Genomic DNA, 26,814 nt, shown 5'->3' on the forward strand with positions numbered 1-26,814 from the left:
CAAACGTCAACACAGTCATCTAATGCCATTTCTTATTCGACTTCACGAAGAAATGCCATCAGTTTCACTTACTGATTCGGAAAGGAACGGCGTCGACGACGTAACCGCGTTCCGTTTCCATGACGGCCAACGCCTGGAAAACCAACAAAACGGCAAACAGTCGCCACTGGACAATTTCAAGAAAAAAAGAAAAACGATTGGACCAGACCCGATAAAACGTTAACTGTTAATAATTAAGTGTACCTTGAGTTCTGAAAGTGAAAAATTCATTTCTGAATGCAGACCGATAAGTTGCCTGATCCTGCTGGACTTTTATACAATATTCGATTGATACTGAAGAGTCAACACTCAGCGGCCGCCTGTTATAGGACCCATATTCTGCGTAGGAGGAGTGGGGGGAAATCATCAGAGTACGAAACAAGGAAAAAATGCCCATAAAAATAAATCATAGGCTGAATCTCGTGCGCAATTGATTGCCACCATATTATTCCCGGATTATTTCGACATGTCAAGGTGACGCAACGATCCCTACAGGCTCCAGTGTACAGACTGTATTCGACTTTCGCCAATTAAAAATGGGCGCGTCTTTTCATTCATCGGGCGGTGGCTTTGCTTGACTTTTATTTTCATCACACCGGATCTGTACATCCGTCAACCCCCCCTCAAGATCGATTACGAAACTTTAAATGACATTAAATGGAGTAAATCACTTTTAAAAAATGTAATTGTTAATTTAGACCATTTGAGTTAGTTGTCTCTATTAGGATCCGACTGAAATGAGGTAAATCAAAGTGTGGAGAAAGTTGGCAACTGTTTAAACGACAAAAGAAAAATTCAAATGCCAAAGAGCAAAACGGTTCTGATCACCCAGAAGTTGTTAAAATGCGCAGTGCTCTAAATTTCGTCACAAGAGGAAAACCAATAATAAGAGCATTTAATTCTCCTCATGAAACAGCTGCATCGCGGTGGGCTCAATCAGCCAGTTCATTTCTCGCGTTCAACAAATCACACCCTTGTACGACTCTAATTTACACTTTCCTCTACACGAGATGCCCTACATTCTATGAATCATGTTGCGGGTTTCCGCATTTCCCTTCGTTTATCCCATACAATTAAACGGCGAATTTGTGCAAACGTACGTCGTTCGGTCCGCCTCGAGAGAGCCAGATAGTGTTAATTGCCCAAATCAATTCTTTCTCAGCTCGTTTGTTTTCAGCCTCCCAGATAAGAGTTTGCCCTGATTTTATCCACCAACTTTCTCTGCCTTGATTCTTCTTATAAAGAGTCGATTCTAAGCAAACAGATTCCAGCACTCGGATTCGACACTTGCGCAACGCTACAACTGAGATGACGTCGTGCTGCTGCCCGTTTGTGTTAATGGTAAGTCAATCAAAGAAATCAACCAAGGCACGTTGATTCAATTAAAAAAGAAAGAAAACATTTGTAGTTGGTTTCAGTGGTCGCTGTGAAAAGTGCGACCCTTCCGTGTTACTCGGCGGACGATTCGTGGACTTACAACAACCTGGAATCTCCCAAAGTCCCGATCTTCGACACGACCCCCTTCAAAGAGGCTCCGTCGTCTTACGTCTCGACCAACGCCCGACGCCACTATTACAGACGGCCAGTATTGAACGGTCACAGTTCCCAAGTGAACGCCTATTGGATTCGACCAGCCCCTTACTACCCTCCTCATCCTCCTCCTACCGCTGTTGCTGCGTCGCACAGACAGGCCCAGACTGTCGTCATCGTTTTTCACCAAGAAGAATAAATGCAGCAAATCGTGTCGCTTGGGGAAATAAATTGTGAGAAAAACCAAATGTTTCAATCAACACATTTTCGAGACCAAACAGAAACCCTCAATCGTGTACCCTATTTACGGCCATCCGTTTAAAAAAAAAAAAAAAAAAAGAGCAAAGCGGAGCAAAGGTGGAGCAGCGTAACGAGGAGGTACCTGTGTGGCGGCAGGTTCCTCTTGGTTAAAAAAATAGTCTTGTTGCACTTTTGCTTCAAGTGCTTAAAGTTCAAATGTTTTCGAATGTAATAGTTTACCCACAGAGAAAGTTGTGAGTTACAAAATAAAAAAACAGGCCTGATCTGCAGTCGACACGTGAGATTTCTAGTGAAACCTTACTGAGAAAAAAACAAAAACGGAGAGGGAAAAACAGTTGCAGTCAAACGCCTAGCTGGCTAGCTCACAGGAATAAACATACTCCGTGACTACATATCGATTTAAAATCAACGCCACCAAACATTGTCAAAAAGGAAGAACAGATCAATTGTGTCCTACCTTTGTGCCTGGGAAAAACAGCCAGGCATCCACAGTTGCTCCATCCATCAGCTGGAAGAGTTCAATGGCACCAGGACGGGATAAGGGTAAAAAGGGTGTCCTCGTGAATACACCCACACTCTCATGGGCATACACGAGAACATTGAAAGGAAGGGGAAAAGGAGAGATCCGTGACATCGTAGTTCTTCCAATCCAATTGGATGCTTTTTATCTAAGTAATAAATAGAAAATGAGTAATTAAAAATGATTCGACAGAAACAACCAGTCAGGAGAGTTGAAAATGAGACACTGGGTAAACACGAATTGTTAATAAATGGGAGATTTAAAGGTTGACATGTAATACACTGCATTGGTGCAGGTAATGCAGCATTAAAGATTCTAGTAGGTCACAGGTCAATAAAAGTAAAGAATGAAATCATTACCTGGCAAGCGGTGATCCTGAGATTGTTGCTGACGGCAGGTTAACACCTGCACAAGCAAAACTTGCATGATGGGTGGCTGTTGGGTGGTTACGATGACTGGCTCTGGCCTTGAATCTGCAAAAAGAAAAGGGTTAGAAATTAGAACATAGTACAGACAAACTTTCATGCAGCGACAGGGCAATTACATGATAAATGCTATTCAGGAACTAACATTACTCAAAATTTAGAACAGATTTAACTTTACTGTTTAAGCTCTCATATAACCGTTGCATTTCTATTCTTAGTTTTATTTACCCGCCAAAAACATCGAGTCGAGAGCATTGCTTGAGAAATAACTCGACACCACAGACACATCACACGAGACGATCACATTTTCGTAATTTGATTTATTGTTTTGGGGTTTTCTTTCATTTCGTGTAGCCACGTACATTTTCAAAAGAGTTACCGTTCCGTTTTCTTTATAATCTCAAACTTTGTGGGCTTATACTTCGTGTTTCGTGCTTCGTAGTCTCAAAACTGTAAAGCAGACGACACATTTTATTCTAATTAGCATGATTACGATATAACGATATATCGATCGATATCGATTGAAATTAGAAGTAAAAATAAATGAAACTCTCCCCTCAAAATCCAAACCACTCAAATACGATAAGGGAATAACCAATTAATAAGTTGAAGAAATAAGATTTAGTTGAAGTCTAATATTATTTCTGTTTCGTTATGTAATTCCCCGGTAAGACCCCCCCCCCCAAAAAAAAACAAAAAAAACAAAAAAAAAAAAAAAACAAACAAACAAAAATCGACTAGCGTTGTCCATTGCGTAACCTTGAAAGAAAAGAAAAGAACCCCGCAAAAACACCCCCTTTTACGAAAAGAAATAGCCGACATTCTAATAACAAGGACAAAACTGACATGGAATGACATTTCCTACCTGATTTGAAGATATGCAAATGATTCACGCGACGACTTTTTATTCATATCTGCACACACAGTCGGTTGAACTAGACACCAAATAACGTTTGGCACATAGCCAAGTCACGTCAGAAATAGGAATCCACAACACTTTTTTTTTAAACATCTGTCAAGAATAAGAGCTGGGGGACCGACACGCCCGACACCGACAAAGTACTCCATTACAATAAAATAGTTTCGTAGAAAAAGGAGGCGAGGTTGCATTGCCCCTAGCAGAATAGTGTTACATAATATAAGAGCGCCAATTTAAAAAAAGAAAACGAGTACTTTTATGGATGAAATAATTCTAGAATTATTATCGAAAAGAAAGACAAATCGCATTTATGCCATTATTACTCTTTATGCTTTAAGCCGGTAAAATACCCATTAACTTTGTAGATATCATTCAAATTCCAACAGAAATTTGGAACGAAAATTGTTGTTCGGCCGTTGGAATCCATTATTAAAGGGAGATTGTGTAAATCGAATTAATTTCATAAAATTGAATAATAACAATTTTGTTTTTGTTTTTGTTTTTGTTTTGCTGAAACGAACATAACGTTGTATTAAAGAAATGGGGGAACGGTACATCAATTAGTAAAAAAAAAAGGTAAATGCGCAAATAAAATAATTATGTGTGAAGCCAATCAATGTCCAAACTAGCTGGAATTTCGTCTTCTTCAGGTGAGTCAAATTTCGTCAACAGGATCGAAATCGGGCAGGAATATTTATCGAGCCTCTTTACCTTCCATACCCGTAACTGCTCATAAGAAAAATATAGACAAATTGAATTATAGTCGTCATTCAATTATTGACAGGTAAATTAAAGTGTAATCAGCAAAAATAAGTTACCCATAACGATGACCATGATGATGGTGGTGGTGGTGTCCATACCCATGCCCATAACCCCCATATCCTCCGTAGCCATAAGGACGACCGTACCCATAGCCGTAGCCTCCTCCTAAGGCCGACCCGAGCAAGAAACCGAGTCCGAATTGGCGTTTGGGTCGTCCAGCATCAACAGTTGCGACCGAGTCATCGGATGCGACAAGAGTCGGAAGTTGTGGATTGACTGGAACTCCGGCAGCGTCGGCTTCCAATGGCACTACATCAATCACCTGCTGGGCAGCGCAATACACCACCACAGACAAGCCGACCTATTATACGTAATATTCCCATTCAATTAAACGACAATTTCTTGGAAGGAATAATTTCCAACTAGAAAATTGAACTCAAAAACTTACCAAGAAGAAAAGAGAGCGAGACATATTGGCGGGTTTGCTTTTCGTTCGCTGACTGCCGGCCGACTGCGATAGTGTCCGCTTGGCGTTCTAGCCTTTTATACCTGTGGTTGCTTAGACACCCGGAAGGCGGACTTTTGCCCTCCTCGAATAAAAGCAACACTGGATGGAGGAGATTGCTAGGACACTCAGGAGGAGGAGGAAGTTTTTCGTTTCAAAAGAGAGATAAAGAAGAAGGTGGTTTATAATAATGCTCTGGTAACTTGTGAATTTCCATGAAGCCAATGACATTCCCATCGGGTATATTAGGGAGAATGAGGAAATGTTTCCATAACAATTTCGTTCGTTCCATCACGCACTCTTATTTATTTTTTGTGTGTGTGCGGTTTACATTGTGCACAATTCCAAAAGGAACGGACTGTAGGTCACCTTGAAATTCCCCTCGTTGTATAAACAAGAACACGAGCGCCACCTGAAATTCAAAAGGCTCTCCGGCATAACGTAATAACTCAACTCCTTTAGTTTTGGTCAACAATAATTAGTGTATAATTATGAATAACAGCAACAGTCTAATAACAGTAATAAGATAATTCATTCAGGGGTGAATGAACAGTAATAAAAGGGTTGTCAGAGAAATGTTTAGCCAAAGGACCTGCTGGGGAAAAAACTTGTTCGGTAATATGATGACGGGTCCGTATAATATTCTGCAGCCGAGTCAATCATCTCAGGCGTTTTCCTTGAATAGTTTAGCCATAGTAATGGCCCCTGTTGTTTACAAATAGCATATTGTTTTATTTAAAAATTCACTTTGAGGATTGTTTCAAATTAATTCAATTGGTACCCGTAGCCACCATATCCTCCATAATAATTCGGATAATGTCCGTATCCGCCGTAGCCTCCGCCATAGCCTCCGCCATAGCCGCCGTAATATGGGCGACGGAGTGCGGAGCCGACCAGCAATCCCGCCAGGAACGGTCGGTGGCGTTTAGTTCGTCCGTTGGATGTTACCGAATCGTCTAAATCAACGTCAGCTGCTGCAGTCGGATGATCGATTCCTCTTTCATCTTTAACTGGGACCTCAACGTACTGCTGGGCAGCGCAAAATGCTGCAGCCATCACAACAAGGAGCAAGATCTTGAAATGCAATAGAAAATCACGTTACAATTCTATCACTAACTCATAATAAAATGGCATAAAATGAAAACGACTTACCAGTACGAGATTGCGAGCCATTTGATCACCTGCGATGCTATGGTTCAGTCTTGATGCGATGAGCAAAGTGCAATGTCGTTAAATGTCCGCAACTGCTGGCCTTATTTATACTTCAGTACGTGCTGGCCAACTTTCGTCTGCTGGTAATGCTGATCGAGAATGACTTTCAAGTTTTGCACGCAAAGAGTCACACCGAAATGACGTCAGTGTGGGAATTGGATGAACGGCAGAGAATCAGCAGCATCTTACACGCAAGTCAATTGGAATTGATGATGTTGTTTGATGATTGCGCACCTTTCCAGCGGCTCGAGAGCAACGACCCCAGCACACGGAACTGTATACAGAAAGTCACCTTGAAATAGAAATGGCTTACATATACAAAAGGACATAAACCCATAAACCTTTTCAGATGACTAGTATGAATTAGAGACATTGTACATAGTATACATGACGACATGCGACTTTCATTGGTTACATCACTACCGAAAAATGGCCAACTGAAAGAGCTTCATCAAATATTGTCTAGAGGGGGGGAAAAGGGACTTTCCGGCTTTATATTATTCTTTGCCGAAAAGATCCATCAGGGGGAAAAACCCAAGACGCGGCCAGGTAAACCCAACAAGTGTTCCGGATGGACAGCCATCAGTTGAGAGCTTTAACAGTACTTACTTTACCTGCTGTACAGTCTAGAGACGACCCACTTTTCTCGATCATCCGCAGGCAATAATAAAAAAAATAAAAAAAAAATATTTCATCACCTGATTTAAAGAGATGGACATCTTTGCGAGGGACTTGGTATAAAATACTATTCGTCTATTCCCTATTGGCCATGGCATTGATAGTATTTTTCTAAAAATTGGGTTCGCCAAAGGTATACGCCAATAGACGTGAATCGAATAATTCGACAGCAGCATCTATGCGATTGATTAAGAGCTCGCCATCATCCTTGACATTTAATTGGCGAGCAAATTGAATTGGATTCATTCGAAATTCCTGTCGAGTCATCGTGAATCGACACTTTTTTCTTCTAGCGGAACCTTATTCATAATGCGATTTGAATTCGTGTCGCGAATGAAAACAGCAGCGTGCCGGTGGACATGATTGATTACTTGAACGACGTTATATTATTATATTAAAATGAATAACGATAGACGAATTGCAAGTTGCTTTCTTAATATATCGGCTTTAATCGAATCGTCGTATTTCCTAGTATGTGATCAGAATTTGGCGGCCGTTATCAAAACTCTCCGACAATCAAGTTCAAGCAGGACGCGGAAGTGTAAGAGAGAAGAATGTTACACGACTGGATGACAGCTAGCGTGAAAGTGAAAAATGGATTGTGGTTAGATCAGCACAATCCGAATATAATAACGGCCAACAATGAACCTCTCGGGCGCGTTTGAATCGCAATTAAATGTCCACAAAGAATTATTTGCTCTTGATTGTTACGAATTTATTATCTCATCAGTTGTATACGACGAATTAATCAAAATCTATTTTTAAAAAGTTGCGGGAAACGAACGACGAGAATTGCCAGCACTGCACAGACTTGTCAAACCACAATAATGTGGCCAAATATGTAGCTATACAGTACAATATCGCTGAGCCATTTCAATCCGCACGACCGAATCATGTTTACATTTTCATCCAATATGTGCACACCGTGATTATCAGATGTATTACAAACATATACTAGATCGGAAATTGGGAGTGATATGGGAACAGCACAGTTTACAGCACGGCTGCAAGACACATCGGCCGAATAATAAATGAGTCGGTCATATTTCAATAAAAAGTTATCCGTATTAGAATTAGTTATGTAATAGAGAACGTCAGTGTTGACTGTTCAAGTCGGGTCATGTCCATGATGAGCAGTCGGCAGATTTTGGGGTTTCTGCCTAATTAACTGTAAAAAATGAAGTTGGCTTTATCGGATGATTGTCCGTTTTCAAATCTCTTGCGAGTCCACCAGTTCCTTCCACCGGCCCATTCGGAGTCGGGTCGGATCAGAAAACGGACTCGATGCCGCTGGTTGCTGTCGCTGCTGCTGAGGTAAGCTCGACGGTAGTACTGGACAGGCCAGCCTCTGACAGCAGCTGTCGATCAAAAACAAATGTGCGAATTCTAATATTAAACGTAAACAGAAGCGATTGATCTGACTGAAGAACCTGCTGCTAAGCTGATTTGACGACGTTGACGTCCAGCTGGGATGGCGGCCACCGTCGACAGCAAAACGGCCAACCAAACACACAAGAACTGCTAAATGACATTCAAAAGACAATTAATAGTCAAAGTGGAAAAAATAAATTTGCCTTTGTATACTAGTACCAATAAGTGATGGAATTTCATCGGATCTAGTTGTGAATACTACTACCGAGCAAGTCGAAATATTTCAGCACGAAAGTGGACGAGAGTTGAAAATACTTTGGCGCAGTTATTGGCAGATCGAGCGGCTTATATGCGGCGGACGTTCGCGGGACAGTACGCAGATCTTGTTGGGTGGCATACCAATACCAACACCAAATAAAAATTAAAAAGTCTTTAATGACCTGTTGTGATGGAGACAATAGAAAAATGCGACCTCATCGTCGCCCAATTAATATAGACGTCCATACAAACGTCATTTCTATGACGTCATTCGTACACGGTCCCTTTGAAATTAACATTCCCTTCACGTTGCGAATAATAGCGTGTCGGACGATTTCATTTCACGATTAGACGGTGTGGGCGTGTGATGTCAATCGGCTCGTCACGTCAACCGCAATCAGCAGCAGTTCAATGTTCCCGACCGTTGGTTATTTTGCAAGAGACAATTTGATTCTTCACTAAATTTTTATTTTCATAATTAACACAAAATCGTGAAACAATTTTTTGGGTCAAAAACAAAAACAAGGGAATAAAACCAGCACATAGTACGAAACAGGTGAAACATTCACGTTCTATTAGGTTGAAGAGGAATCGGAAAAGTTTGGAACTTAATCTGTGCTAATAACATTCGGCGTTCATGTTTTCAAAAGGTTAGTTAATCATCGACAATCATATAGAATAATCCACGGGAAACTGCGCTACTATACTTATATACCTCAGCCGCCGCCTTGTAGGCCCTATATATACAGGGCCATCCAATCATTGATGAAATAATAATTAAATTAAATTAACTGTGGTAAATGTGGTGGTGGTCTGGGTGCTCGTAATCGTAAAGCGTGTGAACAAATCTCCATCGATTGACTGGCCTCTGAGTGGGCCGTTGTCGGCGGAAGCGCATGCCATTATTCCGGATTCCGCCGAATGCCGGTGGTGGTGCAACCGGAGCATTGCGGACGGGAATTTGATGATATTGGCGGACAGGCCAACCGCTGACGACGGGAGCAGCTATTTTTGGGAAATTCAAATCGAATGATATTATAAGAATAATGCCAACATGGACAAATGGATTGATGATGTAACGCTCATACCAGCAAAGTAAGGCCTTTTAAACCTGTAACCCGAAAAGGTAGCGCTAGTCGTCGATAGGACGGCCAACCAGCAGACGCAAACGATCTATAAATCAACCAACCAATCACAATCAAACGAGATATTTAATGAAGAAAAAACACGATAATAATTCGACTTGTCTCTTACCAACAGGTGGTGAAATCTCATCGGATATATATAATTCGAGTGTCGACGTCTATAAGCTCACGAATGGCCAACAGCTAAAAGAACTTTGAGACTGCTGTTGATTGAATAACGTTCGCTTTATATAGGCTACAGGTGATGGTGCAGCGATCGACCTTTAAGACAAACAGGTGATGCGCAATCGTTGGGGAATGGCGGCACGTGCTGTTACACTAATAATCAACGGAAACACCTGTCGTTGCGACCTCATTCGACGTCGAGTAGCAAACAACACGTGATAGCCATACAAAGACACGGCCGGGCCGGCCACAGCATCTCCGATGATGCACTTTGCCCTTCATGTACAAAAGGAACGAAAAAATATCAGCCCGGCCGCGCGAACGATATTTCGAAATCCTACAGCAAAGTTTCGTAACAAACACCATCAACATTCAGCTAGCGCACCTGCTCGTTCCTTGATTAGTTTTAATGATATACGCATCAGATTAAAAAAAAAACACCTGGGCGTCGCGAGTACAGACATTCCTTAACGCACAACGTGCAGTTGTCAATGTCATCAGATGAGTTGGTCGCAGGCCTGATGAATATAATAAGCGTTTCGTCCATCACGCGGATGCGATAGTTACCGCATTGCATTCAACACAAGTCATCTGCTGGACATTCTCAAAGACCTTGCGGATGTACTCCTTGACCTATATATGGGACCGCATAACCAACCGTGAGCTGTGATTAGCTGAGAGAAATTGTCTTCTTGAAATTCTTTTCTCAGCGCTCGGCAGAGTTGTCAGCAAGTCTGTCCCAGTCTCCCGTTCAAATCTCTGCGTGCCACAAGCGCAATCTCTACAAAAAATTCGGTAAAATAAATCTAATTCCATTCAGATCATCATTAGACTGTCATGTACATTTCAAAAGGGAAAAATCGGACGTTAAATTAGACAAACGGGTGAAATTCTACTTCAATGGGTAAATCCACGCCAGGGGGTAAATCCCTCGTCCCTCGGTAAATCCCAAACACCTGTCTACACACTTGCACGTCATCAATAAGCTGCTAGCCACATCGTAATCTATACAAAAACATGTGGCGTTGGAGAGAGGGATTTCCCTAATGGTTTGTTCTACTATGCGACCCAAAAGCGGCACAGCATTGAGACGATTACCTGGACGAAATATGTAACACAAAGTTGTAATAATAACCATAGAAAACCAGGTGGCTTAATTTCATTCGAGTTCTTGTTTTAAAAAAGGGAAAATGGGCGCTGGTCTCATCAGTATATAAAGACTGGCGGCTCGCTACCTTATTGTTGTCCTTTCAGCAACACTAACTCGTCGTGAGTCGTGACAATTTCAAAACCACCTAAGCAGAATAAACAGAATCAACACAGCAGCTCATCCCAGCATGGACCCTACTAGTTCTACCGTTTCCTTGACGTTGGTAAGTCCATTATTCCCAGCAAGAAAACAATTAACGGAAAACAAAAACGGACACTCGATTGATTTTCCGATGTCATTGTCAAGTTGTTGCTGCTGCTGCTGTTGGCCGTGACTGTGAGTCTGCCTTGGCACGGGTTACAGCACCACCAGACCCATCACCATCCACTGCGGGCATTCGACGACAGACTGGCAGCCATTGAAATCACGGCCTTCCAAACGGCCCCGTTTGAAGATGCGCTAGCCGAGAGTGAAACCATCGACGTCCGGCGACATTATTACAAACTGCCCGTCAAACAGTTGGCCGCCGGCCCGTCTGATGCCGACAACCCGTCTGCTGACCTGTACCCGCATACCGTCGCCTACCCACGAGAATCGTTTGCCGCTGCACACCAGAAATCTCAGACTCTAGTCGTTTTCTATCACGGTGAGAATGAAGCAAATGCAACTAATACGCCATCCTCTACCTTTTCAACAGTTGTACCTTTGTGTTGATCGCTATGGACAAATGAAAACAAATTGGAAAAATGACAAAGGAATGCGAGCTGTTGCTGGCCATTGTTGCTAGGAAAAATTGAGGTAGCGCATATATAACATTGCTAAAAAAAAGTTAAGTGAATTCCGTTACTTGAGTATACCACAGCCCCTAGAAAGGGGCAATATAACAAACGGAATAACAAACGCTAAACAAATACTCAAGCAACGCCCCCCTCATTCCATTACTAAAAGGGCTAGGTAAAGGGTAAGGTAACAAAAGGGAATTGCAACTATATTTCTAATAGCAATAAAGTCTTATCCGATAACCCCCCCCAAATTATTTCCCTTGGCAAGAAACTCTTGAAATGCAGTTCTGCTGTCTTGCAAATGTTGCGTCAGACAAGAACAAAAAACCCGAACCCCAAATCGATGGTCGATTTCTCCTAGAAGAGAAACTTTGGGCCTTACTGATTGAAAGCAAGCATCAACTAATATTTAATAGGCCTGAGAAAATCAGGTTTTCCTTGTTCCCAAATCTCGTGACGTGTCTTCTCGCAGTTAAAAATTACGACGCATCCTTACGTAAGAGGCGTGTCCGCTTTAGTCAACGAGATAAATCAGCCCCGCCTTTGGCGTTTTCCAATAACTGAATAAATAAATACAACAGTCATAAAATACGAATGGCTATTATATGGTCGCGTTTGGCCTCTTTATAAAAAAATAACATTTCTAGAAAATGAAAAATACATTTAACCCATTTAATCCTTTAGATATTGTCGACTCGATTTCTTTGGATGGCTCGACGCGTTATTTAAAGGGTCCGGTGCCAAACAATCAACTGTAGAAAATGAAAGGAATCTCATCCGGCCCGTACTGGTATTCCGGCGGGCGATAAAAGAGGCCCTTGATGAAACCGTGCAGCAGAGGTTTACCGACAAGAGGTTTACCGAGAGGTCCACCTCTATACCCGTATGACTCTCCTATGTACACACATTTTTTTAAAAATAGCTCTCGTCACTTATTTGTTTTCACAAATATGAAATTGAATTTCATTTAGACTTACTGGTGTATTTGTAAATGTTCTTGAAGAGGAAAGCGTTGACTTGACCAGCAGTTGAAAATTCCATGACGGTCAAGGCCTGAAAGGCCAACACCAACACAAAGGCTCGCCACTATATGACGTAACGATTCGTCCGTGTTATTCCAGCAAACGGACGTTGTAGCGAATGATGACGCAACCGAAATTAGAAAAAAGGAAAGAAAAGCACACGATGAAACAGCTAATTGGATGAGGCCGGATAAAACTATAGAAATGCTGAATTACCTTCACTTGTGAAAATGTCAAATTCATTTTCAGCTTGTTGTTGTTGTAGGACGTTGCGTGATTCTATGGAAAAGGACCGGGTCAAACTAAGCACTGGCTTCGATATGCTCCTTCACTGTATCCAGCCTCTGGCAGCTGAGAGAATACTTGAGAAGGAACCAGGAAAACGGTCGGTGAGGAGCTTTCACTATAGCCGAATATGTAGGCCATCAACTCGATTTCTCAACATAATTTTAAAATCAACGACTCTCCTCTTTATCTTCTTTCTTTTAATTATCGAGATGTTTTAGTCCTTTGTTCCATCCCATTTTTTTAAATTTAATTTTATTCCGTCATGCCGGAACTGAAGGGGATCAAAATTGCTCATTCTAATAGTTTCTGGCAATTTTCTCGGTATCTTTCACTAACTCAGCAGTGCGCATTCATCTTATTATTCAAAACTGCGTTCGTATAGATATATTCTCACCTGGCGATCTTATCAACGACGTAACTTTAAATATACCACTGCCTGTTGATTGACTATACGACAGTCCATGTATTAGCGTAATTCGGAATCACGAATTCAGCACACGAGTCACGAAGCGAGCGTGATAGTCCAGTCGCCAATAATTATTCTATGTGAATTCTTCGCTTGTTTGCTTAAAAAACAAAAACAAGGTCATGAAATAATCATGTCTTGATGCATGTCTCATTTTTGAATTGATGGAATGCCTTTTCAGGAAATAGAATTCGATGAAAAGGAATTCGGGATCGATTTCTGCGCAGTCATTTTGAACTCGTCGGGAATATGCGCTCGCCATACTGATCTATGGTCGCATATTGGCAAATGTTTTAAAACGATCCAACTGATGAAAAGGTCACGAGGATTCAAAATTGGCGTTTTTTTAAATAAAGGAGCGGCGAGACAGGGCTCAGGACTAGTTTGATTGTTTCCCACGCCAATCTGACATTCCCACAAAAAATTCTGCCTTGTCATTCCGGAATTAATTAGTTGCGCATATAAATAGAATTCCTTTTTAATTTTATTAATAAATTGCGGATCCATATATAATTATGGGTGCGCAATTATACAAGTGCGTCATTATGCTCTTGACATTGTGACTCACGAAGTCAATTCAAATAGAATTTTTTAAAAGAATTATATTGATTGTCAGGGTAATAAGACACACGAAAAATAGCTGCGGGTGCGCACTGCGCAGTCAGTAATTTATTATGTAATATATGATATTATACGGACGTGCTTGGAAACCTAAATTAGCAACTATATCATTTCAGCGATCGTTTTTCAGCCGTGAATGGGCATAACATTAACCCATTTTTCTTTTAAATTTGGAAAAAAGCCTATCGTAATTTGATTGCGACAAGAATGTCAGAATGAGTAATGCGGCCAAATGTTTCTTTTTTTTCTGGATGATTCCAGCCTTTTATTTCGTCTACAAGTTGCGTCAGCAGTAATGCGTAATCGACAACGTATTTTTCGTTTGACATACGTACGTGTAGGTGCAACAGCGAGTGATAACAAGTGCACAGTCATCGTCGTGTCTTTTGAGTATTTTGATTTAGTCTAATTATTATGTAAGGACAGTTGTGAATCGGTTTCGAGATGTGATGAAAGAACAAATTTAATAATAATAATAAAAATGGCGTACAACATTGTAGTAGCCTCAACGTATACAATTTGTCAGATTCAAAAAATGAATGTCATAATAATATAAATTAACCGTAGTAGTTGGTGGGTCTTCCGCCGTAGTATCCCTGCTGTTGATTATAGGAATACGGGCGGTTGTATCCTTGATTGTAACCGTATCCCTGATTGTATCCCTGATTATATCCGCCGTATCCAAAAGGCCGGCCACCGCCATAGTTTCCGTAACCCTGATTGTAGCCACCATAACCACCACCGTAATAAGGTTGGCCTGTGCAAAATTGAAGAATAACGTATGCAAAATGTCATTAGGATTTTAATTTTCATGTTTAAATTTGAGAGTGGTCGACATGATTAAAAATGTTTTACAAGTGCTGAAATTAATTTAATGTGAATTATACCGTAACCGGATGATCCCAAAGCGGCTCCAACGATGGCATTGATAAGCTGCCGGCGTTGGCGGCCGCCGGCCTCAGCCAAAGCCAAAACGGCCATCAGGACACACAGACACTTTAACTATTTCCAAATTAAAACATCATCGAGTCAAATTATTAAATTATTATTCCGAGAAGAGATAAGAGTTAAAATAAGGAAAATCTTACCAGGATAGAACGACTCATGGCTGCTGGCTGCTGTTGGCTGAAGATGGACGACTCGTCTCCGGGTGGTTGACGATTGTCAAATGATGTCGACTGGGCATCGCTCCTTGGCTTTTTATACTTTCAAAACCCATGCCGGCGGTGTTATATAATAGTTTTTAGACAAAGACGGAAAATCGGGTATAATCTTGCCACGTATCATCAACCAAGCGTGTGTGTATGCTGTGTGTGTGTATGCACGAATTGTTATTTGGTATTGACACGGGAGCCGGGATGCCCCAAAGGCATTTCGGGGCGGAACTTTGAATATGATATGACTAGCGGATTTTTCCCATATATAGTACTTCCGCGTATTATTATGGGAACTTGTTGCTGTACGTTTAATAATGGTTCATATGATCTCTACACACTCGCCGTATATAGGATAGAGTATACAATAGCACAACGTGAGATGATGAGAAACCGTTTGATACTTTCAATTGAAACATTTTGGCACTTTCAACGTGTGCTGTGCCCATCGCACTCTCATTTTCATATGGACCCTATGGCCGGTCCATACTCTCACTATATGGTATTACATAAGAGGGACTCGATCGCCTTCCCAACTAAATAAAAAGGAAAGTCCTGGAACGATTCTCACCACCAACCTGCATGTCTGATGTCAGTGTGAGGTTGAATCAACTCGGAAATGGCAAACCGCAACCACAGCAACTGTCAGGTATAATCTATACCAGAAATAATCATCAATTTCAAAAATGAAAAAGACAAGGAAAATTATTCCGCGCCGTCACGAATGATTTCTCTATTAAAACCCTTAGAGCTCTGCTGATGGTCATCATTCAACGCCACGTCAATATCCTTTTATTGGTTATATCTTTGCATTGCACACGATCCATCAACCATGACCGGTTAGGCGGTTATTTCTGCTTCATAAAATGATATAGAAATAAAACCCAAACATCTTTTTTTGTTTTTATTTTTTTGAATGGAAAATTGTATTAAATTAAATTCACGATCTCATCAAGATCGTGAGGTATAAGATTAACTGCACAGCTGCTGAGAGGAGGCTAATAATCGTCAAAAAGGAACGGATAGGAATCGGATACGAAAATGGCGGTCGGCTCATCTTCCGTTGGATGCTGGGCCGATGGATAATAGGATCTTGAACTCACGTCGCTGCCGTAATAAGCTTCGGCCACTGCCGACCAGTCGATCGGGTAACCGGAAGTTGCTCCTGTTGTTGTGCTGCTGCTGGGCTGTTTCTTCTGTCCCGATGATGATGAGCTGAGGCTGCCAATCGATGAGTCGGTTGTTGCAGAGCCGGCCAAAAGCTCCGAGTAATAATCAGGATAACTACTCCCGAATCCTGCCAAACCATCCGCAGCCTTGGCATCGGCGTAGAAATAGTCTGCTGGGTCGCCGTAAGCTGGATTCGGTGGCGGATAGAAACTGTCGGGTCTGGGAGGTCGGTATCCTATTTTAAACAGCAATAGCCTTATATAGCAATAACAGTTAAAACAAACAAATCAATCTATTATATACCTGCTGCTGCTAATGGATAACCTGGATAGGTTTGCGGATAGCCGACACCAGGAGCATAAGGATAGCCGCCAGCATAAATTCCGGGGTTGTAACCTATAAGATTCGTCAAGTGTTTTATTAAAATCTAAGTTAATTGGCATTAGAAACGACATAGATTTACAATACCTTGCTGATAATAGTTTGATCCGTAATTGCTGCCGGTCCCACCCCACGCTGCTCCCAGTCCGGCTCCAATGGCTGCGCCCAGCAATCCAGCGCCCACGTACCCAATATCTTCTGCGCTGTTATCCGGTGAAACTGTCAATTTGGAAGATTCTTCACCTCTTATTATTGCAGGACTATTCCGGATCTCCTCTGCACCGTCTTCATTGTCTCCCGATCCAGCGATCGCACTAACAATTGCATCTTCAATTTGGAGTGGCAAATTAACCAACACCATTTGGCCATTTGTCTTGTTTCCGGCCTCGCCAGCAGCAACAGCCGGAACCAGCAACTATGCAATAATTCAGTCAATATAAATCAGTCAATCCAACCAACATGTATATACATATAACCTTTGTTGCCCATCAGAGAAGGAAAAAATGTAACAAAGAAAACAAAGGAGTGGCCATAAAACTGAATAACAATTCCGTTACAGCCCACGGCATTGCCCACCACTTCCCAAAAAAGCCTTCAAGTAATAACACTCGATGACCTCCGCCAAGAATAATAAAGAATGAAATAAGAGTTAGATATTATATGATATACCAATACGGCTGCTGCTGACAACAAGAAGATGAAGTGGCGTGTGGTAACAAAGTCTCGGATTGTGCAGGGGAATCTGAGCATCTTGACTCGTCCGTTGACCCCAGTCGACTGATATGTGTGCGGATGCTGGAAGAGAATTTTTCTGGTAGAGTCTCCTCTTTTGCCCTTTGCTGACCTCACGTCTCGGTATATATACACCTGCATGTATACCTGTCGACTGGTGCATACAGGGAAAAGTGCAGTGTCACTTTGATATTCACATGCCAACAACGGATACATCTGTACCAATTTTAAAGGGACGATGACCTCTTCTGAACGGCTTTTCTCATCCATAGCAGCAGAAAACCAAATAAAATAGAAACGGGCCGATCCATTGCCCATCAATAACCTCCACCTTTCTGTATTGGACATTTCTCCTTTTCTGGATTTCCCCACCATCCAAGGGGGATGCGAGGATCTTGTATTATTATACTACGTACCCAAAGCGGTTTAGTACATGTATATAACTGTGGGGGTTTGAGTTGGGCAGGTTGTTACTTGTATAGCACTGCCACTCTCATTATAGTCTCTCGTCTCTATGCATTTGGCAATCAAGATAAAAAAAAGGACTAGACAAAAGATAATACGGACAAAGTCGTTGAACTTTTCTGAGAACTTTTCCGACCATAAAAATGGGGAGAGACTTTCGTTGTTTTTCTTATACAAGAGAGGGGGAAAAAAGGGCTGGATAGTATAGTCTGACCTTTGATGACTGACAGTGGCGCAAAACATGAAAAATAATCCGCGTCTATTTTAAAAAGAAAAGAATAAGAAGAAGAAGTGTTTTTCTCTTCCTGGTTGGCTGTTGTTTTGCTCCTTCATGCTGTGTCTATCCATCACAATCTGGGGAAATGGCATGATGTCAGCCCTCTGCTGTATGTACCTTCACATTTTCGATGTACGTGCTTGTTCAGCTGGTAATCAGAGATCTTAATAGTATTTTCAGTTTAAAGCAGGACCAAAGTCCATTGAAGGTCAACTTTAAAAGTGCTTAAAAGTGTATAGGCCCTAGACAATTTATTAAAGTTTCGATATCTGTGACGAAAGATCTTTTACGGAAATGATTTACTAAACTGGTGATAAAAATAAAAAGTTGGTTATAAAAGAATATTGGTTTTCTTCCTAGAGATTATATAGCGCAGACCCCATAGTTGGGCAATGGTTATTTAGCAATAAGGCTAAATTGTTTCTATCTTCTGACTAGTGATGTATACACTATTTTAAACCGTATTTTATAGCCGGCAAAGTTGTTGGACAATGGAAAGTGAGAGAAGATATTCCGTTGTCTATACTCGGACCCCATGACACGTACAAACGGTTAACCATTTCGTGAAATCAGCGACAAAGGGCTGAATGTGTAAAAGTTGCGGCATTTCTCTCTCTCTATCCACCAAGACTGTTATTTGGGTGCGGTTACAGTGATTTGTTTCCTGATTATTTATAGATACGAACGCAACTTGGCCATCTCCTCGTGTGTAATTACTTTTGCGTGTATGTCTCAAGCTTGAAAAATGCGCGCCCATAATACACAGAGCAGAGATAACGTTCATCGGGAAAAAGAAGTTGGACAGACCATTAGATGTCGTCAGCATCGCACCGCCGGCGGTATTTTTCAACGATGCCCGTGGTTAGTTGCGTGATAAGGGCGTGACTTGCGCTCGGTTTGCTGGAAAATAAAATCAAAAACGAGATAATCAATTTCTTCATTGTCATTCATCAGACGTCGCCACGCCAAGATAACAAATGGCCCGTCTTAATCTGACGAGGAAAAGCTAGTATAATAATTCTTTTAAAATTTACCTTCCGCCACCAGTTTGGTGTCCACCAGTGCCTTTGAGGCTGTTCTTGAGTGTTGCCATATCCGTAAAACGGTGGGCGGTGTCCTGTTGTCAATCAAATTGTGTTACGTAACATTGACAGAGACCAGTTTCATTTGCCAGACATTCATTTATATGTACCGAATCCGTGGTGTTGTCCTGTCAGAGCACTTTCAATAATGACGCCCAAAAAATGTTGACGTTTGGGCCGAATGAATTCCCCTTCTTCTTCCAACGAATAAACAGCCACCGATAAGGCAACTACAGCAATCAAGCTCCACTAGATACAAATAATTCAGCAACATTATTATAAAAACGATCAAACGTTATAGATAATAATCAATTTCCTCAACTTTGTTCACATTTTACCAGGCGTATGGGGCGAATCATTTTGCACGTCTTACATTCGTTTCCAAACTCCAACTGACCAGGAACTCTCCAGTGTTGGGCAGGTCAGGGAATTCACACAAAGGAACTACTAGGCCTACCTGTTTGTCCCACATAGTTTTCTCAACTCGACTTTTAATTTGGATTGACGGTTCGTTACATTTTCCAACCTTTTGCTGAGGGTTATATGGTCAGGTAAGGGGTGATGACCTCCCCACGGTTTCTTCCTCATATCGACACAGAATTAAAAAAAAAAAAAAAACAAGGTTTGAAAGGCCCTTAACTTTAATAACCTTGAATTATTTCATTCAAAACATTTCGTGTATTTTCTCGGATCAATGGCCAGACGATGATAAATTGATAACTTATTGATGAAGAGATGAGAGAATATATAGAGCCAAGGACCCGGAAGTTTTGTGTAAATGCGTGAAAGGGTCTATCGTTTTCGTTCATAATAAGCAGTTTGAGCAGGAATAAAAGAAATAATAAGTAATGAGATGCAGCAGATGACGCCAATCCAGATTCATAATTAATAAAATGTCGAAATGAATTCGTGACGAAAGGGAAGCGGAGAAATTAATTCAGGGGCTGATCTGATTATCAATTAGTGATGACCGTGAAGATGGCCGTGCCTTTTGAATCGCAAAAACGTAATTAATCAATTGGCAAATTTTAAAAAAAATTATTAATTAAAAGTAGTAATTGCAAATAGGCTATTACCCTCCACCATGTCCATGTCCACCATATCCACCATATCCACCATGTCCACCATGTCCATAATGTCCACCATGTCCGCCATGTCCGTGACCATGCCCGTGACCATGTCCATGACCGTGACTTCCGTGGCTATTGTAAGGTCCTGAGAAATAAAACGGCGATTCAAAAGAAGCGTGAAAATTCAAATTTAACGATTCGTCAATGAATAATAGAATTTAGCTATATACCATAACCGCCGTAGTAACCCCCGTAGCCTTGCTGTCCGACGAGCGCACCTTGAAGTAGAGCGCCAAGAAGTTGAGGCTCCCGTTTGGGACGAGCTCCGACTTGTTCCGCTCCTCCCAGCGCAGATAACAGCGACAGCAAAATCACAGCAATCAAGCTCAACTATAAATCATAACCAAATTGAACAATAACATTTATTACAATATGCGAAATGACGCGATAGACTCTTACCAGTTGAATTGGGAAATGCATTTTTTAGCTGGGCGCCAATGGGTCATGGACCTTTCTAAAACGAACCTTTAACTTGCAAAGGGCAGCAACTGTCTGAAATGTCGAGTGGGTAGAGGCCATTTATGTGGTCTGGCCAGCAGCATCAGTCCGCCTCTACCGAGTTTAAACAAAAGAGGATAGTGCATTGCTGGGGTTTTTTTCAAAATGAAGATAAAGATCGATTTCCACTCTCATGTCCAATGAAAGTCTTTGTTTTCTCCACTTCTTCATATAACGATTCATCAATCGATTCAAATTTTACGAAATCTCATAACTTTTTGTATCCAATAAGAACTCGACTAATCAATGCATCGTCATTCGTCAGAGTGCTACTTTATGTGCTGTATTTGTCTGTATTCAACTATGAGATCATCAATCATCTATCAATAATTGAATAATGCTATACTGATCGCACACGCTACTCTTTTATTGTTGATGTCGGACAGGTGTTAATTTCCGTCGCTGTTCAGTCCGACTTGGCCTTTTGGCCGCTGCCTTCGGTCCCATTTCCATCGTGCTGTAAGCTGAACTTCTTCTTTCCTTGCGTTTTTTCCCTTTTCTGTTGTTACAAGTTATTTTGCAACTCAATTTGTATTTTTCCTCACCCATCCCTACCACTTCCACATTTCTATTTTTTTCCTCTCGCATTCATAATGTCGTTTGTCGTTGTGATACTTGTAAAAAAAATCAATCAATTAATCCAAAAAGTCAAAAACAAGTAAACAAATAGAACAAGTGAATGTTACAATGAACATGAACAAGTGAATTACACTTACTTAATTGTGTTTCGGCATTTATTTTTTTTATCCCAAGTTTATTTAAAAGACTAAGTAATAGAAAGATTTGATTCGTTAATATATTCATGGTGCAATGTGCTTTGTGTTTACTTAATCTTCTAATTATTAAAAAAATTTGAATAAAGCGGGAAAATTGATTGTGATGTTCCTCGTCAAAGGCGCTGTAGTACAAAAGGCAGACTCGTCGCCTCGTCGTGCGCGGGATAAACTGGAAAGGAAACGGCATTACGACGGCAAGTTCTTTGTCTGGACATCGATGACGTGACGTCGACTCGACAACAGCTCGACAAATAATAATAAAAAAAAGTATCGGTTAATTTTGAACATTGAGTAACAATCTGGTTCTTTACTCTGTTAGGTGAGTCATAAAACTTAATCTCAATGAAACAGTTAAGTTTTAATCTGCGTGAAACTGAATGCCCACCTCAAGTCGGCGTGGCCTCATGTCAATTTCATTTTCTCTCCTTGACCAGACTTTTTTTTTTTCTTATCTCATTTTACTAGAAAATGGACGAGAGTTTTAAAGATAGATTGGAGGTGGCCATACACTCGAAACTTGATTCACTTTCAACAAACTGCCAGTTTGCAGCGAGTTCGAGGCTGGCTAACAATGAGTTCCCCAACAACTGTGAAGACATGCCTGTACCTATCTCCCTTGAAGTAAGTGATTCTATTGACATTTTCAAAGGGTAATTTCAACAAAACCATTTGTACCCTATAGAAGCTGAAAAAGCTAACGCGTGCAATTTCTAATGGAAGTAATAAACCGGACCAAACAGACAGATCCAAACACTTGTTGAAGTCTAAGAAATTGTGGCAAATTAGTGGACAAGAATTGTTAACAGAACATGGATTCACTGCTCTTGCTGAACAGTATTCTGAGACTTTGCCAGCATTAACCAACAAAATGTTACGTCTAATGGGTCTGGACCCTTTAGCATTCAAAGTGAAATCAACCTTACATTGTGTCAGCATTTGTGGAACTGGTCACTCACACGACAACTGGTCAGGTTTGCCTTTGTTCACCTTTGTTGAAGACGAAGGTACAAATTTTAAAATCCATCCATAATTTACTGTCCAAAACGAATAATTAATTTTCTCTCTAGCTAAAGCACCATTCATAAAAATGGTATTACAAATCCCAGTTGAAGGTGGCCACGAAGGAGGTCGAAGTAAAGTGGAACTCGATGGTCAAATTCGTTTGTTTGATGTTTGCGATGGAAGTGATCGTGATTACCACCTGACTACTTTTTACTCGGATTGCCATCACATGTTCGACGAGGTCAAGTTTGGCTACCGATTGACCATGCAATTCGAGTTGGAACTCGAAACAACCCCTCTCCTATCCTCCCTATCGACGTCTGCGGATCTCAAAACCTTTCTAGCCGTCAACTACGTTCAAAAGACTCTTGCCCACTGGGCCCGATATGAGAATAACCAGCCTAACATGCTGGTCCTACTCCTCGAGCATCGCTACGCCCCGTCTGAGCTCAATTTTGGCCGCCTGAAAGGTAAAGATCGCCTTCTGGCTCGGCTCCTTCTCTCCGTTGGCACTGTCGACATGTATCTGGCCCAATTACGGAAAACTGTCTTCGGACCGTATAACAAGACTCTCTCGGAAGAGGAGAGCGTGGAAACCGACGAGGAGAATTCGGAGACGGAGCGTCCCATTGCCAACTGTTTGTGCTGCGTACAAAAACGTTGCAAATGTCTACGGCCAGAAACACAAACAATCTCTGACGTTGTCTACCCCGAAATTGGAGTCCTTGTCGAGATTGCGAGCCTGACCTGTTTCGACGGTCGAATCGTCGAATGCAGACCACCATTAAAGGTCGATATCGATGCGAATGTCATCCCTTTTAATCACAGTCTCTACACGCTCGAGCCTGAAGGGCCTCTCCTGGATTCTGATTTCATGGAAATGAGTAGCGACTTCTACGGCCCGAGTAACTTGCGCAATGTATTCCGTCCTCGATCTGTGCTTGTGATTAGCACCAAAAATTCCTTGGAGCTGATGCTCAGTTGCAATTTCACTGCTGTGCTGGACAAACTGGAGGCCAACCCGTACATCAGTGACTTGAATCGAGTGATAACATTCTGCCAGGATTTTCCAGAGAAAGTTTGGCTGGAGGCCGTCGACCGAGAAGAGAGAACACGGCGTCTGGTGTCCATCTGCCTTCAACTCGATACCGAATACAACAATCTGAAGTTACTACATTTGCTGTCCGACAACTTCTCCGGACATCCTATCCAGTATGAAGGGTTGAGGAGCAAAGCGATTGCCATCGGAGTGGCCCGTCTGATTAAAAAGGTTGGAGTGACCGTTTCGGATTTTATGAGCCATCTCGTCTGTGAGCATCGGGCCTTGGAGCAAATTGAAAATTTCGCCCACTTGGTCATGGAACTTTATAACGTTGACTTGAAAGACGTTGCAGAAAACATCGGCAGCAAATGTGTAACTTTTCTCTACTCCAAGTCTAAAAATTTGATGCCCAGCCTGTCCGTCTCCACCCTCGTCACCTGTGCCGCCATGGTCTTCCGCATGTACGAGGAGAATCCCCGGGTCAGAGGCTTGGTTCCGCTGCATACATTGATTACATTCGGCGATGGCCTCGAGTTGCTTCCTCTGCCTATGCTCTTCTCTGTCATCGAGGGAATCCAGACGACTTGCCGATCCCAACTTGACAACATCCAACAATGCCAGAGAATGCAACAGTGTCTGCACAGGAAGCTGCTCTCCTACTTTCTCCCGGAAGCTTTGGCTGAAGAGGTCACGCTATTTTACCTCAAACAGGACGACGCCATATTACTCAAGAAATTTACTCAAGAACTTGTCAACCAGAGCAACTTTGACGCCATCAAAATGATTGTTGCTTCTGCCGACGTCTGGTACCAGGCCTTGACCACCATGGGCGGGAAATGGGCGCTCAACTTGCTGGTCTCTACTCGCATCAATCATCTCGAGGGGATGCGCCTGCCCGTGTTCAGCTGGATCCAGGGCACCGCCGTTTTCGATGATGTCCCGCCGTTGAAGAAGTTTTTTCATTCCTCTGAGGCCAGAGCAACTTTCCCCGGATTCCACAGCCAACAAGCGGCGGAGACTTGGTGCGAGAAATACTTTGGTCCCGATCAGCTGAACCACGGATTCAGCGCCAAAACGGAAATCAAAGGAGAAAGTGCGAAATATCAATGCGTCGTCACCAAAACTCGCAAATTGCATTGTTATCACGTCGAGTTGTTTCACGAATCGCGTTCCGAATTACTGGAGCTTAAGGATCGACGACTCCGCCTACTCCCGTTGGAAGAATGCGAATCCAAAGTCATCAATGGCATCACAACATCTCAGCAGAACGATCCAGTTTCATCTGAATCTACTTCCTGCGTCTCATCTCGTCCATCTGCCAAACGAATCCGCCGTAGTGACAGCATTCAGAAATGAATTCAAATTTCTTCTTCTTATCTCGTCAATTCGAATCGGTAAAAACTTTTCAATAAGAATTAACATGTCATGTTTGAATTTTTAACTTTTTTTTTCTATTTGGAAAGTTGGTTGAAAAATATCTTGTGTTTCTTGTGTCTAATTGTTTCATTCCGTTTAGTTTGGTGTGTTAATGCGTGTTAATGAGAACCCAGTTGCTATCCTTGGTTAGAAAAGTCGCGAATTATTGTTTTTTTTTTTTATCGCCGTAGCGGAAATGTTTCTACAGTTTTTTTTCTCGGGAATACAGAAAACTTTTCTACATTTCATTTATTCGGTTATTTTCAAAAGTTTGACATTTATTTCAGGTCTATGTCGCCGAGTGTGGTTGTTGGATGTAGCGATATACAAGATGAAATGTCAAGTAGGACCGAGACCAAAGGTATATGATAATCTTTTTCCGGACTCTTTTTTGTCAATAGGAAAACCAGCTGAGCGCTTAAGGGTGTGGACAAATGGACATCACTCACACAGTAGGAACGTGACTGCTCTGTTGGCTACTAATCTGTCAATCACTACTCCGCGTTGTGTTTTCGAACGCCGGGATTATCTGGGATGATAAGAAGTTTCATTGCGGCAAAAGGATGTTATCTGGATCTTGTGCATACCGAGCCACTGATGTTAATGGGCTAATCAGCTTCTCGATAAGTCAACCAATTTCTTTCTTTTTTAAATTTTTTTGAAAACACTTAATATTGTCGATTGGTTTGCTTAAATGTAAGTATCGAATTCTATATATGATTTTTGATTTTAGATTTTAGATATTAACATTGGAATTGGAAATCATGTGTGATGTTAACAAACAACAACTTTCTTACGTACGCCAAAGATTCTCTACTACGCCTGCATTATTCCGGAATATCAATCATATAAGGTAATTGAACTTGTTGAGATATTGAAGTTAATGGACGCTGTTAATTGACTGACTTGCGTGAATTCTCGGTGATGACCATGTAGATGCATCCGATGATCAGGATCAACACGATCAGAGCAACAAGACTACAGGTAATGTACAACAAAAGTTTAGTGTTTGTGTCGTTATTAGTCGTTGAAATTGTTGCAGTTGGAGTAGTTGTCGTCAGGGCTTCAGTGGTCGGAACTTCAGTCGTTGGGGTTTCTTTCGTTGGCATTTCAGTGGTAAGAATTAAGAAATTGTTTGGTGCGAATGAATTCCCCTTCTTCCCACGTGTTATTATTGTCTGTATTCAGCCATGAGATCATCAATCATCTATCAATAATTGAATAATGCGGAATAATGCTACTGATCGCACACGCTACACTTTTATTGTTGATGTTGGACAGGTGCTAATTTCCGTCGCTGTTGATTCCGACTTGGCCTTCGTGTTTCGGTCCTATTTCCATCGTGCTGTAAGCTGAACTTCTTCTTTCCTTGCGTTTTTTTCCCTTTTCTGTAGCTACAAGTTATTTTGCAACTCAACTTGTATTTTTCCTCACCCATCCCAACCATTTCACATTTCTATTTTTTTCCTCTCGCATTCATAATGTCGTTTGTCGTTGTGATACTTGTCTTATAATTATTTTCGTTTTCTGAATTTTTTTAAATATTATTAACACGGCCATCCCTTCAAAC

At 41.5% G+C, this 26,814-nt stretch overlaps 10 protein-coding genes across 15 annotated transcripts; 2 read left to right on the top strand and 8 right to left on the bottom strand.

The window, feature by feature from the left end:
• The first annotated feature begins 1,319 nt into the window (after positions 1-1,319).
• LOC124207152 lies at positions 1,320-1,768 on the top strand. The gene is made up of 2 exons (XM_046604472.1): positions 1,320-1,380; positions 1,448-1,768. The coding sequence occupies exons 1-2, from the start codon at positions 1,348-1,350 to the stop codon at positions 1,766-1,768; spliced, it is 354 nt and encodes a 117-aa protein (XP_046460428.1). The 5' UTR covers positions 1,320-1,347.
• Positions 1,769-1,913: 145 nt separating this feature from the next.
• Positions 1,914-3,230, bottom strand: LOC124207149. Its single transcript, XM_046604468.1, has 3 exons — positions 3,004-3,230; positions 2,710-2,823; positions 1,914-2,498 (listed from the first exon to the last, which is right to left on the bottom strand). Exons 1-3 carry the CDS (start codon positions 3,137-3,139, stop codon positions 2,335-2,337), a joined length of 414 nt encoding a protein of 137 aa, XP_046460424.1. The 5' UTR covers positions 3,140-3,230; the 3' UTR covers positions 1,914-2,334.
• Positions 3,231-4,187: 957 nt separating this feature from the next.
• On the bottom strand, positions 4,188-5,025 carry LOC124207153 (prisilkin-39-like). Of its 2 annotated transcripts, none has more exons than XM_046604474.1 (3): positions 4,905-5,025; positions 4,513-4,817; positions 4,188-4,420 (listed from the first exon to the last, which is right to left on the bottom strand). In XM_046604474.1, exons 1-3 carry the CDS (start codon positions 4,926-4,928, stop codon positions 4,402-4,404), a joined length of 348 nt encoding a protein of 115 aa, XP_046460430.1. In that variant the 5' UTR covers positions 4,929-5,025; the 3' UTR covers positions 4,188-4,401. The 2 variants fall into 2 exon arrangements, with proteins under 2 accessions (XP_046460430.1, XP_046460429.1); XM_046604473.1 differs by having other exon boundaries at positions 4,188-4,423.
• A 398-nt stretch (positions 5,026-5,423) lies between these two features.
• Positions 5,424-6,229, bottom strand: LOC124207157 (prismalin-14-like). Its single transcript, XM_046604480.1, has 3 exons — positions 6,114-6,229; positions 5,743-6,035; positions 5,424-5,666 (listed from the first exon to the last, which is right to left on the bottom strand). Exons 1-3 carry the CDS (start codon positions 6,132-6,134, stop codon positions 5,648-5,650), a joined length of 333 nt encoding a protein of 110 aa, XP_046460436.1. The 5' UTR covers positions 6,135-6,229; the 3' UTR covers positions 5,424-5,647.
• Positions 6,230-7,770: 1,541 nt separating this feature from the next.
• Positions 7,771-8,615, bottom strand: LOC124207160. Of its 2 annotated transcripts, none has more exons than XM_046604485.1 (3): positions 8,442-8,615; positions 8,282-8,369; positions 7,771-8,209 (listed from the first exon to the last, which is right to left on the bottom strand). In XM_046604485.1, the coding sequence occupies exons 1-3, from the start codon at positions 8,460-8,462 to the stop codon at positions 8,016-8,018; spliced, it is 303 nt and encodes a 100-aa protein (XP_046460441.1). In that variant the 5' UTR covers positions 8,463-8,615; the 3' UTR covers positions 7,771-8,015. The 2 variants fall into 2 exon arrangements, with proteins under 2 accessions (XP_046460441.1, XP_046460440.1); XM_046604484.1 differs by having other exon boundaries at positions 8,282-8,372.
• Positions 8,616-8,931: 316 nt separating this feature from the next.
• LOC124207158 lies at positions 8,932-9,833 on the bottom strand. Its single transcript, XM_046604481.1, has 3 exons — positions 9,735-9,833; positions 9,569-9,653; positions 8,932-9,485 (listed from the first exon to the last, which is right to left on the bottom strand). Exons 1-3 carry the CDS (start codon positions 9,753-9,755, stop codon positions 9,268-9,270), a joined length of 324 nt encoding a protein of 107 aa, XP_046460437.1. The 5' UTR covers positions 9,756-9,833; the 3' UTR covers positions 8,932-9,267.
• A 4,731-nt stretch (positions 9,834-14,564) lies between these two features.
• On the bottom strand, positions 14,565-15,344 carry LOC124207156 (prisilkin-39-like). Of its 2 annotated transcripts, XM_046604479.1 has the most exons (4): positions 15,208-15,344; positions 15,007-15,121; positions 14,781-14,876; positions 14,565-14,750 (listed from the first exon to the last, which is right to left on the bottom strand). In XM_046604479.1, the coding sequence occupies exons 1-4, from the start codon at positions 15,223-15,225 to the stop codon at positions 14,677-14,679; spliced, it is 303 nt and encodes a 100-aa protein (XP_046460435.1). In that variant the 5' UTR covers positions 15,226-15,344; the 3' UTR covers positions 14,565-14,676. The 2 variants fall into 2 exon arrangements, with proteins under 2 accessions (XP_046460435.1, XP_046460434.1); XM_046604478.1 differs by having other exon boundaries at positions 14,565-14,876; positions 15,208-15,343.
• An 818-nt stretch (positions 15,345-16,162) lies between these two features.
• On the bottom strand, positions 16,163-17,707 carry LOC124207138. The gene is made up of 4 exons (XM_046604448.1): positions 17,494-17,707; positions 16,912-17,239; positions 16,747-16,839; positions 16,163-16,678 (listed from the first exon to the last, which is right to left on the bottom strand). The coding sequence occupies exons 1-4, from the start codon at positions 17,695-17,697 to the stop codon at positions 16,272-16,274; spliced, it is 1,032 nt and encodes a 343-aa protein (XP_046460404.1). The 5' UTR covers positions 17,698-17,707; the 3' UTR covers positions 16,163-16,271.
• Positions 17,708-20,020: 2,313 nt separating this feature from the next.
• Positions 20,021-21,050, bottom strand: LOC124207155 (cold and drought-regulated protein CORA-like). The gene is made up of 4 exons (XM_046604476.1): positions 20,910-21,050; positions 20,681-20,840; positions 20,457-20,595; positions 20,021-20,368 (listed from the first exon to the last, which is right to left on the bottom strand). The coding sequence occupies exons 1-4, from the start codon at positions 20,928-20,930 to the stop codon at positions 20,341-20,343; spliced, it is 348 nt and encodes a 115-aa protein (XP_046460432.1). The 5' UTR covers positions 20,931-21,050; the 3' UTR covers positions 20,021-20,340.
• Positions 21,051-21,939: 889 nt separating this feature from the next.
• LOC124207129 lies at positions 21,940-26,547 on the top strand. 3 transcript variants are annotated; one of them, XR_006879787.1, is made up of 8 exons: positions 21,953-22,103; positions 22,250-22,405; positions 22,467-22,788; positions 22,852-25,222; positions 25,532-25,587; positions 25,646-26,097; positions 26,181-26,360; positions 26,433-26,540. XR_006879787.1 is itself a non-coding variant. In XM_046604429.1 (4 exons), exons 2-4 carry the CDS (start codon positions 22,253-22,255, stop codon positions 25,182-25,184), a joined length of 2,808 nt encoding a protein of 935 aa, XP_046460385.1. In that variant the 5' UTR covers positions 21,940-22,103; positions 22,250-22,252; the 3' UTR covers positions 25,185-25,487. The 3 variants fall into 3 exon arrangements, 1 of the variants encoding a protein (XP_046460385.1); XR_006879786.1 differs by having other exon boundaries at positions 26,181-26,547; XM_046604429.1 differs by lacking the exons at positions 25,532-25,587; positions 25,646-26,097; positions 26,181-26,360; positions 26,433-26,540 and having other exon boundaries at positions 21,940-22,103; positions 22,852-25,487.
• The last annotated feature ends 267 nt before the right edge of the window (positions 26,548-26,814 follow it).

This window comes from Daphnia pulex, chromosome 11, assembly GCF_021134715.1.
Source record: "Daphnia pulex isolate KAP4 chromosome 11, ASM2113471v1".
In the NCBI taxonomy this organism is placed as follows: Eukaryota; Metazoa; Arthropoda; class Branchiopoda; order Diplostraca; family Daphniidae; genus Daphnia; species Daphnia pulex.

Excerpts from the sequence above, each read along its gene's own strand:
- LOC124207152 (XM_046604472.1), top strand. The coding sequence starts at position 1,348 with ATGACGTCGTGCTGCTGCCCGTTTGTGTTAATG. Across the intron at positions 1,381-1,447 it reads GCTGCCCGTTTGTGTTAATG|TTGGTTTCAGTGGTCGCTGT; the intron begins GTAAGTCAATCA and ends AAACATTTGTAG.
- LOC124207149 (XM_046604468.1), bottom strand. The coding sequence starts at position 3,139 with ATGTACGTGGCTACACGAAATGAAAGAAAACCCCAAAACAATAAATCA. Across the intron at positions 2,824-3,003 it reads CGACTCGATGTTTTTGGCGG|ATTCAAGGCCAGAGCCAGTC; the intron begins GTAAATAAAACT and ends TTCTTTTTGCAG. Across the intron at positions 2,499-2,709 it reads TCAGGATCACCGCTTGCCAG|ATAAAAAGCATCCAATTGGA; the intron begins GTAATGATTTCA and ends TTTATTACTTAG.
- LOC124207153 (XM_046604473.1), bottom strand. The coding sequence starts at position 4,928 with ATGTCTCGCTCTCTTTTCTTCTTG. Across the intron at positions 4,818-4,904 it reads CTCGCTCTCTTTTCTTCTTG|GTCGGCTTGTCTGTGGTGGT; the intron begins GTAAGTTTTTGA and ends TACGTATAATAG. Across the intron at positions 4,424-4,512 it reads CATCATGGTCATCGTTATGG|CAGTTACGGGTATGGAAGGT; the intron begins GTAACTTATTTT and ends TTTTCTTATGAG.
- LOC124207157 (XM_046604480.1), bottom strand. The coding sequence starts at position 6,134 with ATGGCTCGCAATCTCGTACTG. Across the intron at positions 6,036-6,113 it reads TGGCTCGCAATCTCGTACTG|ATCTTGCTCCTTGTTGTGAT; the intron begins GTAAGTCGTTTT and ends TTGCATTTCAAG.
- LOC124207160 (XM_046604484.1), bottom strand. The coding sequence starts at position 8,462 with ATGAAATTCCATCACTTATTG. Across the intron at positions 8,373-8,441 it reads TGAAATTCCATCACTTATTG|CAGTTCTTGTGTGTTTGGTT; the intron begins GTACTAGTATAC and ends AATGTCATTTAG. Across the intron at positions 8,210-8,281 it reads TCAAATCAGCTTAGCAGCAG|CTGCTGTCAGAGGCTGGCCT; the intron begins GTTCTTCAGTCA and ends TTTGATCGACAG.
- LOC124207158 (XM_046604481.1), bottom strand. The coding sequence starts at position 9,755 with ATGAGATTTCACCACCTGTTG. Across the intron at positions 9,654-9,734 it reads TGAGATTTCACCACCTGTTG|ATCGTTTGCGTCTGCTGGTT; the intron begins GTAAGAGACAAG and ends GTTGATTTATAG. Across the intron at positions 9,486-9,568 it reads TAAAAGGCCTTACTTTGCTG|CTGCTCCCGTCGTCAGCGGT; the intron begins GTATGAGCGTTA and ends TCCCAAAAATAG.
- LOC124207156 (XM_046604478.1), bottom strand. Across the intron at positions 14,877-15,006 it reads TTTGGGATCATCCGGTTACG|GCCAACCTTATTACGGTGGT; the intron begins GTATAATTCACA and ends AATTTTGCACAG.
- LOC124207138 (XM_046604448.1), bottom strand. The coding sequence starts at position 17,697 with ATGCAGGTGTATATATACCGAGACGTGAGGTCAGCAAAGGGCAAAAGA. Across the intron at positions 17,240-17,493 it reads TGTCAGCAGCAGCCGTATTG|TTGCTGGTTCCGGCTGTTGC; the intron begins GTATATCATATA and ends ATTATTGCATAG. Across the intron at positions 16,840-16,911 it reads ATCAAACTATTATCAGCAAG|GTTACAACCCCGGAATTTAT; the intron begins GTATTGTAAATC and ends CGAATCTTATAG.
- LOC124207155 (XM_046604476.1), bottom strand. The coding sequence starts at position 20,930 with ATGCATTTCCCAATTCAACTG. Across the intron at positions 20,596-20,680 it reads GGGTTACTACGGCGGTTATG|GACCTTACAATAGCCACGGA; the intron begins GTATATAGCTAA and ends TTTATTTCTCAG. Across the intron at positions 20,369-20,456 it reads GGACATGGACATGGTGGAGG|GCACGGCCATCTTCACGGTC; the intron begins GTAATAGCCTAT and ends GCGATTCAAAAG.
- LOC124207129 (XM_046604429.1), top strand. The coding sequence starts at position 22,253 with ATGGACGAGAGTTTTAAAGATAGATTGGAGGTGGCCATACACTCGAAA. Across the intron at positions 22,406-22,466 it reads CTGTACCTATCTCCCTTGAA|AAGCTGAAAAAGCTAACGCG; the intron begins GTAAGTGATTCT and ends TGTACCCTATAG. Across the intron at positions 22,789-22,851 it reads CACCTTTGTTGAAGACGAAG|CTAAAGCACCATTCATAAAA; the intron begins GTACAAATTTTA and ends TTTTCTCTCTAG.